Raw genomic sequence first — 10523 nt, 5'->3', positions numbered from 1 at the left:
AAATAATCGGAAACAGCTTTGTGAAAAAAAAATTAATGTCTGCAGTTCTGTTATGCGTAAACTAGTATTTTCACGTATGCATACTGCCCGGTGCTATCTGGCTTTCACCAAAAGTGTTGTCTAAGCTTTGTCACTGTAAAAGTTATGACCAATATGCCACCGTTAAGAGGGCATCTCAATAGTAACGCATTATGTGTGACGGATATTGTTTCAAGCGGTCGTTTTTCCCCGAGAAAATATTGAAAAGAATCTCAACTTCCTTCAACTGTATTTGTTTATGTCTGGTGCAGTAAAGACATACTATTTATCACATAACTCACATTACGAGAAAATAAACGAAAACATTCAAATTTATCACTTAATATGACTCGCCAAATTTGACTAATAATTATTTCATCACCAAAACAATCATATGATGCCATCATTTATTTGTTGTCAACGTCACAAAAGTGTTATCACATACATAACACGTGCTTTACGTTTTTCCGACAATGTCATATGACCGGATAGATAATGACATTTTTGTGACGATGTAGGTATTATGATGATGATGATGATGATGATGATGGTTTTAATTTTTATTTTTTTTTTTTTATTTTTTTTTTTTACAAACAGAGAGACAAACACAACGGGTTATACAAGTCTTTGTCGACACCGTTCGTATCTATTTTTAGATACATATTTGGCTACACCGATCAGGAAGTTAACACAAAATGTACGTATACGGTTATACGTCTCATGTTTACCTCCAGAAACGGTATTCCTTCATATCTAACAGTGGAATCCAACTTCACTCTTTAATCATTCTACATGTAACACTTATAGTCCTATCATCGTCAGGTACGTATATATATATACATATTGTATCCGTATATTTACTTGCCAGAGACATATCATATCTTTTATCAGGCGATCGGTTTGTATATGCATATGTACAGCTGCAAAATGGTGTACCCATTTAATAACAGTACGGCGTCAGTACTTTTGTTATCGTTCTATTTACTTTGATCAGTATGTGTGCTATGCTGGTATCGATTTGCTTACTTCCTGTGATAAGATGACTGTCGTTTTGTTTACACCTATTAAGAATATGCATATGTACTCCTTGTTTTAATCGAATATCAGGTATCTGTAAATCAATAACCGCCATTTCTCTTTTCTAGTGTTAACACACTAATGATCTCTACCGACATTACCAAGATTAAGGATGTACGCCTCTGTGAAGTAAAAATGATATCCCGTAATTTTGGAAATGGGAGTTAATGACATAGGCAAAAATGCAAGAAAAGATGCCTGCAGAAGTCATATTTTGTTTGAAGTTTTTGAAGATTGATTTCTTAAACCTGTTCATCAAACTCAGAATAGCAACTCAAGTTCCCATACCCCTTAATTTAAATGGTAAAATACTCATTGTTCTCTATTAATATTATATAGTAGATAAAAACTATTATACAGTCATACAAATGGTTATAGGTCGGCGTGTTTCCTGGATGATCCCATAAGTATTTGTGATATTTTCATCTTTTAGGGTCAGATCATGTGCTACAGTTACACCTGAAAAGCAAAAAGCATACAAAATATTTTCCCCCATAGTTGTATATTATTTCCATCATATGTAACATTATAAAGTTGCACAACAAAAATCTATCTATAAATCTATAAACATCTGACCTTCGCGATTTTGGAAACATTTTTTTTTCAGATCCGTATTGGCTAAAAATATTTGTCATATTTTGTTAAATATTACGAAAAACTTAACACGAGATAAAATGACACTTGAACGTGATTAAAATCACAGAGGAGTACATAAGAAGCGCCGTTCTTCTGCCCTTATTATATATTTTAGCAATTAATTTTCCATGGATTTTGGTTCACGAAATATCGCATCGATTTTTATTACATAAAAGGCACAACGTCTGTCAAACGTAGGACATTCATATTTCATTATGATGGGGGTGAAGTAATTTCTGACCTTTGTTGTCTACAAAAATCGAAGAGAATATCAAAACCGTTCTAAAATATGCATACTAATGAAACATAGACAAAAAAAGAAACATCAGATAAAGCACGAATTTAAGTAGCATGGATTTGTTAAATAAAAACAAGTGGTGTTAATACAAAAATGTACCCTTTTAAAATGAAATGTAACGGAAAGTCTAATATACATGTATGTATATATTGTATGTACACCTGTTATCTCAATTTTGATTTAAACTAATATATAGGTGGTATTCTTAAAACCTGCGGCGTGTGTATGTCTGTTTGTCTTTGTGTGTCAATTGATGCAGGCTCACGTGACTTTTTCCAGGTTAAATTATTTGAAATCCTATGGAATGTCCAACATTTGTTTGACGAGATATACTATTTGTTAAATATATTTCAATCCATTTAAAACATTACGATCAGATGCTGTAACCCTGACCGGGTCGTCTGAGTACGCTGTCCCTGGGACCGAGTTTACACTGACGTGTGATGTACCAGAGGAGGCCACTCTTGTCCAGTTTTACCGCCGTCCTGACCTCACTACTCCAGTGGGTGTTATACAAGTAGGTGGTGGCCAATGTTACAACGTCATAGTCAACCCCGCCGTCCCCTGTACATCGGATGTCTGTTCCTGTGCAACGCCTGGAGGCCTTGGTACAGTGTTCCGGTGGATCATACAGCCACAGACGGGAGACCATGGATCTGTGTGGTTCTGTAGACGTAACAACTATAACCTACCTGAACAACAACTGGACAGTGATAACTATACACTCAGCGTGGCAGGTGAGTGTTGCATGCATACAGTAATAGGTACACTATATAGTAGTAGATTCAAAATGTTAAGTATTAGTATATACCGTATATAGTAATTATTAGGACTATATGATTGAAGTAAGGCAGGACCTATGTAGATATTCGTGTGTATATTTACATAGAAATATGAAACAAAGCTTTATCCTACAACTGGGCTCCGCCAAGTCTCGCCAAGGCTCGCCATTTTTGTCTTTCTTTACCCTCGCCAAAATACACTGACTATGTGTACTCTTTATCATATCCCTAAACGTCCTGGCAAAATGACTCTGTTAAATATTTTCTTGAATGAAATATGATGGACAGACATAAATAGTTCATAAAAAATGAGGCATGCCGAAAGAAACTCCGATAAATCCTTTCGACACCCCTCGGCTGCCATCTGCACATAAACATACATACACTTCAATCACTCCCGTAACATTGTCCGATTTTACACATAAATGTTAAACAATCAAGTAATATATTCTATGTTAGAAATTCTACGCTAAAATGATGTCGTATACTCTGAAAGACAATATGAGAGGCAAACAAGATCATAGATAAGCTTCGCTTTGGTTCATTTTGTTTATATATTTACACTTCATGTATGCTCATGATTTTTTTCATGAAATTGGCATATAGGTCAAACAATACAATAATACCAATAATATAATAATATACATGTATATCTTCGGAGATAGTTTGTTTACAATAAATAACAATGCTTACAGTTTTTATTTCAGAGATTAACAGAGATAACAAATGCTGACCAGTACGAAAGCCTATTAAGGTCATTTTGAAATGTAAACTAAATAAATATGTTTCGTTAAAACGCGATAACTATATCATTAAAACAAGTAAGTTATCTCGTTAAAATGCGATAATCATCACATTAAAATGCGATAATTTCTAGCTCAAACACGTTAGTTATATCGTTCAAACGTCATTAATACATCGTACGGTTAGATGTGGTCATGAAACCTTTGATGTTGTTGATGAATAATCTATCTGAAGATTCATTTGCTCACTTATTTTGATAAATAATGTATTTGGCTTCCTATTTCGAATAAGTATGTCATATTACTGTAACAATAAAACATATTTTTAAAAGTCTAGATCACTACGCCTTGTTGATAAACGCCGAATCTAACATGTTTAGGAGCGAGGAAAGACGGAGTTGTTTTGTCACCCATGATGACGTATCCAGATGATAAAATATCAGTAAGCCTACCACCACTGTGAATTATAGTAATGTATTTGACCAGATGAACAGTTTGAAGATTTCGCCATGGTAATCATAACGTCATAAAGACGTCATTTGTGTATGACATCACATGTTAATGGCGTTATAATAGTGTTATTACAATGTGTAATACATGTGTATGATAAAGGCAAAGCCTTCAAGAGCGTAGCTTTATTAAATCTCATATTAATTGCAACAGATATCAGCTGAGAGATATTCCGATTTATTTTTTAACATTCCGGAAATAACCGACGAAGGCCGAGTGTGAAGTATCGTAATTGTGTGGCGTCACGTAATTGTGCGACGTGTGTCCGGTTACACCACTGGAGGGCTACTTCTGAAAAAGTATAACAACAAGGGAAAACAACTCTGTTTACGCATGCATGTGCTACCATTCAAGAGCTTCGCTCGAGCAACCTTTTGCGCCCGAGAGCTACTCTCTTAATACCATATTACATTGTATTAACATGACTTAACTGATCAGTTATGTAATGAGTGGAAATCTCATAACGGCAAAGGCAGGTACATCAGGGTAGTTTCCCTAACAGACACTGGATCACCCTCTAAAATGTATGAGATTACAGACGTTTAGTGTTTCTTTTCTCTTCTCTCCTATTACATGCATTTAATCATTAATCATATGAAATTGAGAATCCATCTTAAGAAATGCATTATTTATAAACTTCTTTTATTGTCAGAACAATGAAAATCACCGGTCAGCAATTTATGTACTTTTTCTGATTAAATCAGTTCTAAAATAAACAGTCCAACTAAGACCAAAAGGAACATAATGCACTTATGAAATTTGAGAAATATGCATCCAGTTCTTCTCACGATATAGCCATAGAAACGATTCAAAGTCGCAATCCAAGATTGTTGCCTATCATCCGTTTATTTTGTTTGACCGGTCACAAAAACCAGTATACATAAAGTAAGTACAAACGGTAAATACTTTAACGAGAGTATCAAAGATTGCATTTCATAAAATACATCAGCATCTATGAATATGTGTTTCTATACTTTGTTCAGTTTAGTTAACAAGCCGTTTTGAACACCCAGTTCCTGGCGAATCACTCCCCGCAAATGTTCATAAAGTCATATTGCATTCCCATTATTGGAAGGTGCTGACAACTGGTGTTCCTCACTTGACATCTCACATATATCAGCAACAATTCCATCCGCACACAGAGATGATTTTTGTCCCATGTCCTTGCGAAGAAAGCCCTAGAAGCATTCTATCCTTTCATTTTACGTACTCCTACCTGACACATAGTTTTTTTCTGCAGAGAATTCCTCTTCATGGTGACTGCGCATGAACTTTTGCATATCTTCAGCAAAGATATTTTCTGTTCCGTAACCGCTCTAATTCGTTTTGGACATCCGTTTCTTTCTTTTACAGCGTTAATATAATAATTTGCGATTATTTTAGAGTTATTATTTTTTGTGCCTGCCTATAGCCAAATTATGTATCTCGAATAGCCGGCAATGAATCCATAGACGGCTACACCGTAAGACTTCACTTTGTCATATCAATCCATGTGCCATACAAAATAAGGTCCAAATATTTTCAGTCGTTTTCGAAGCCTTGACTTCACTCCCGTGGGATCAAATATCTTCATTAGTTCATACACGGTGTCGCATGGAACTCTTAAACCGCTCTGCACACATTTGAGATGTATCCTTCTATATCCATTTAAACTGCCTGACTCTTCTTGTTGGTTTGAAATATATAATGCCACTTCTAGCAAATCCGAATGATGTTTTCTTTTAAAAAAGTGCATACATTTCAGTCTTCGTTTCAAAGTTGACATGCTGATTACGACTCTCTCCCAGTAGGCCAGGAGCGCGAGTATTTCATTATTACTGAATCCGATTTGAAAACAAACTTCTATGAACTTGTTTACGGACCGGTCGAGTATTTGACATTACTATTTTCAGACAGACTGATCAGAAACAAAATAACATAACATGTTTAACTAATGCGTTTAACGATATTACTAACGCGTCTAACGCATTTTAACGGGTATATCGTGTAACTAACTCGTTTTAACAAGATAACTAACGGGTTTAACAAGATAACTAACGCGTTTTAACGAGATAACTAACGCGTATTAACGATATAATTATCGCGTTTCAACCAGATAACTTACGCGTTTTAAAGTGATATATATTTTTATTTTACTTTTTAAAATGAATCAAAGAGGCTTTCGTAGAGCAGCCTACTAGGTATATATGTACCATTTTTAGTTTGTGATACAGTCAGTATTTGCGCATTAGCTTTAACAGACGGCCCCGGTACCTCCATATCTCTGTCCCCGTCCGACACTACCTACACCAGGACAGAGGGGGACACGTTACCGGACATTACCTGTACAGCGGACTGTAGACCTGGCTGTACCTTTGTCTGGACACGACCGGACAAAACCAACTTTACTGTCTCATCTGTGTTGTCACTGGGACAGCTGGACAGATCAGAACACGGGACGTACAGGTGTACTGCATGGAATGTTGTCGGGGAGTCGACAACATACATGAATGTTATCATACAGTGTAAGTAAAGTTTGCATTGTTTACTTTTTTATCTTCAAAACTATTCCTTAGTAATTACTAACTTAACCATGGTAATTATTGCTGTGTTGTCACTGGGACAAATAAACTGATTAGAACACATCACGTACATGTGTTTTCTTGGAATGTTGACGGAGAATCAACTAAAAGTACACGCATTATTATGCTGTGTAAGTACATGTAATTAGTTTTGCATTCTATTGGTGTCCACTCATTTGTTTATTCTGGTGCAGTTGTGTATATTTACTTCGAAGTCGTTACACTCATACCTTTACTTTTCGACGCATTGTTTGTCAAGTGATTCCTCAATATAGGAAGTTCCAGACATCATTTTAAACAGTAACACACACGAATATACAGTATACCTATTTTCCATGTATAGATATAATCTCGTCTGTTAATTGAAGGTCAACACGACAGGTCACTCAGTGTTATAACGTTAGGTCTTTAACCTATTATTGTCAGGACATTGTTCAATTTTTTGGTGTTATTTGGACAGTTGTTTGTATACTGTTGATTAAAGTTTATGCAGTTTTGCAAGAGCCAGTGTATAGGTCATCGGCACTGTAGCTGTAATAAAATATGGTCGGGGGAAAACAAAACTACAAACTATTTCTGTAATAGACAGATATTTGCACTGCGCGTCTTGTTTTAAGCCGTAAATGCTGCAGACAATGTGACATTTATACGAAATCCAAAAAACACTTATCTCCGAAATATTCTGTATGGGTTATGGCAAGGAACGTCTTTGGCCGGAAGACATCTAAGTGAAATACAAGCCGGCAATCAATGTTTTAGAGGTTTAGATGGACGGAAAACTACAGATGATGTAGTCAGAATTTATGAAACGATTTAATGTAAAATGTCGTAGGGCTATGATATATTGTAGGGTGTTATAATGACCTTCTATAGAATAACAAAATACGAAAGTAGTGGACTGGTCCATACTAGTGATTATCAAGACCCTGCTGTGCGTTCGTCAGTTAAATTCTAACTGATCATCAATTCCCGACGGACCGTCAACCGTATTGTATTTGTACCCAGTGAAAAATTCACTCCAATGTCTATTCATATGTTTTTCACTTAATCCACGCCTTCTCACTTCCTAAAACAAGAAATGAAAAGTATGGACTATTTAATACAGGATATCGACATTAATTGTAGATGGTCTCGGTAGCTCCATAGGGGTGTCACCACCTGACACTATATACACAAGGACAGAGGGGGACACGTTACCGGACATCACCTGTACAGCGGACTGTAGACCTGGCTGTACCTTTGTCTGGACACGACCGGACAACACCAACTTTACTGTCTCGCCTGTGTTGTCACTCGGACAGCTGGACAGATCAGAACACGGGACGTACAGGTGTACTGCTAGGAATGTTGTCGGGGAGTCGACTATAACAATCAGTATTACAGTGCAGTGTAAGTAAGATTGTCCTTTTGTATCGTACATTCGGTAATTCTTCCGTAGTCGTTACGAATTTACATTTTGATATTGTTACGACAAATTCTTGTCAATAGTAGCAAGTCAATGTATACAAAGACTGATTTTTTATATGTGTATCAGGAAATGATTAGTTCACATAGATCTAATGATTATAAACTTTGTGCTCACGACAAAAACATGTTTAATCCAAACAAATGTAGAATACGCGTAATACAATAATACGAATTTAATACCAACAGATAGCAGTGCCGCTTTAGTGCGTCATATAAATACATATCATGTCGATACTGCTACCGCATAAGAAACCCTTGCATTCATCCCGGAATCTGCATTGCCTCATCGCACTAATGATACTTTTACAATAGCATTATGGTCCATTTTCTATCGACTGGTCAACGCGTTTCAACTGGTAGTAAATGCATGTTGCAGAAGAAAACTTAGTTTTGATTACAACGATTGCGAATATTACATTGACAATATCCAAGTTTTATCACCTTTAGAATTTCAGCGAAGGTAGTCAATAAAAGTAGGAGGTAACTGCAAAAAAAAAAAAAAAATAAATAAAAAATAATAATAATATAGAAATACTAATTCTAAGACTTTCCTTGTATACAGATGGTCCTGGTTCCTCGCTAGTTTTATCACCAATGGAGACCAAGTATACGGGGGTTGAGGGGGACACGTTACCGGACATCACCTGTACAGCCGACTGTAGACCTGACTGTACCCTTGTCTGGACACGACCGGACAACACCAACTCAACTGTCTCACCTGTGTTGTCACTTGGACGACTGGACAGATCAGAACACGGGACATACAGATGTACTGCATGGAATGTTGTCGGGGAGTCGACTAAAGTGATAAATGTTACTGTAAAATGTTAGTTTCTGGTTATACATATTCGATACGTGTATTGTGGAGAGTTCGACAAAAAATGAATTAATGAAAAATGTATAGGCGTTATAAATCATTGAAAGCATTTTTGATCGTTGGAGTCAAATTTTATTAATTCTATATTAATATGATCTTATACTGGATAGTGTGTATCATAATTTAGGTGAAATTGCCCAATCTAAAGGTACAATATATTTTGTAGGTGGTGCAGTGGTGGTTTTAACGAGGTGACAATGCTAAGTAATGTAGCAAAATAGGAATACTCTCAGCGTTATTTCAGAATTCAAGTAATGTATTATTTGTTAGCCTGGTGTACCACATTACGTAATTTCTTTGATTTGACCTTTTTCATTATAGATGAGCCACAATCGTATCAAATGCTGAACCAAAACCTGACGCTGTATCTATCCAAGTCAGAAACCATTATTTTGTCTTCTGCATTCATCTCCAACCCGGTGCCATCTTTTATGTGGTTCTGTGACGGATCTTGTAAATGGAACAGATGGCGTTATTATACAAAATACGTTTGAGGGGAGGAATCTAACCGCCTTTTCAGTTTTGACTCGGACCACTGTACGGGAGAGCTGGTTTGGATTATATAACGTAACAGCAACAAACAATCAAGGAAGTGCCATGCTTAGCTTCACAATTCGTGAAAAATGTAAGTCCTTCATTCAGGATGATTGCATAGTTCTATGGAAAAACATAATCCGATTTCTGTTTGGTAATAAAACGTCAGGCAATATAAGCTCAAACCAATAGCCGACCATTTCGATTTAACTGAATATGTGATATAGTACGTATTTAAAAAGAAACCAGAAATGCCAACATATATTTGTCTAGAGCATAAAACAAATGTGTTTTTTTCCCAACGAAAATCATGAAAATAGGCAAAACTCATTGTTTATTGAATTGATTCTTAAGATGCATTATTTAATCAGTATTTATTTCTCGGTACAATGGACAGTTTTAGATGTTTTATGCTTGAATATCTCCTGTTGTCAAGTTATTACGTGAAAGAACACAACATTAAAACACGAAATATTGCTGATATCACAAAATGTAAACTTTAACAAAGTTCATTACATTACTGGAACGCTGGACGAGCCGTAGCTTGGTTATTCCGGAAATCAACACAAGGAATCCGACACAATGATCGTATATACAAGTTCATTTACATAGAATCACAAAAGTTACAAACCTGTTCACTCTATCAATTACACTCTCTACTACATATATTTCTAGCAATGTAGCTAAAGTCTTTCCACACGACAGGGTTGTCATTCGCATTCTCAAACACCTGTGACGATTGCTGTCATGACCAGTTCACATATGCAAAGAAAATCCATAAATTAGTTCATTTTCACCGTGAACAGATTACAAAAATGGTCCACAACTGGCGAGGATATACAAACTCAGTGGACAACAACCACTTCCCCTTTGGGCACGTTACATGGCCTTATAACTGTCTTCCAAGCAGTTGACTTCAACCTCCGGTCGGTCCGGACACTGCATCACTGAAGACCTGTTGTCCCTTCCGGATGGCCTATCATAACGTCTTGTGATCATGCGCCCGCCATGTGAAGTTTT

At 36.2% G+C, this 10523-nt stretch overlaps 1 protein-coding gene across 1 annotated transcript; it reads left to right on the top strand.

The window, feature by feature from the left end:
* Positions 1 to 1277: 1277 nt before the first annotated feature.
* On the top strand, positions 1278 to 10186 carry LOC117340604. The gene is made up of 5 exons (XM_033902368.1): positions 1278 to 1398; positions 2407 to 2766; positions 7751 to 8014; positions 8655 to 8918; positions 9291 to 10186. The coding sequence occupies exons 1-5, from the start codon at positions 1278 to 1280 to the stop codon at positions 9461 to 9463; spliced, it is 1182 nt and encodes a 393-aa protein (XP_033758259.1). The 3' UTR covers positions 9464 to 10186.
* Positions 10187 to 10523: the final 337 nt, after the last annotated feature.

The sequence above is a fragment of the Pecten maximus genome, chromosome 13, assembly GCF_902652985.1.
Source record: "Pecten maximus chromosome 13, xPecMax1.1, whole genome shotgun sequence".
Taxonomy (NCBI): domain Eukaryota; kingdom Metazoa; phylum Mollusca; class Bivalvia; order Pectinida; family Pectinidae; genus Pecten; species Pecten maximus.
The sequence above is the reverse complement of the archived record's forward strand: the minus strand, read 5'-3'. Positions and strand labels throughout refer to the sequence as shown.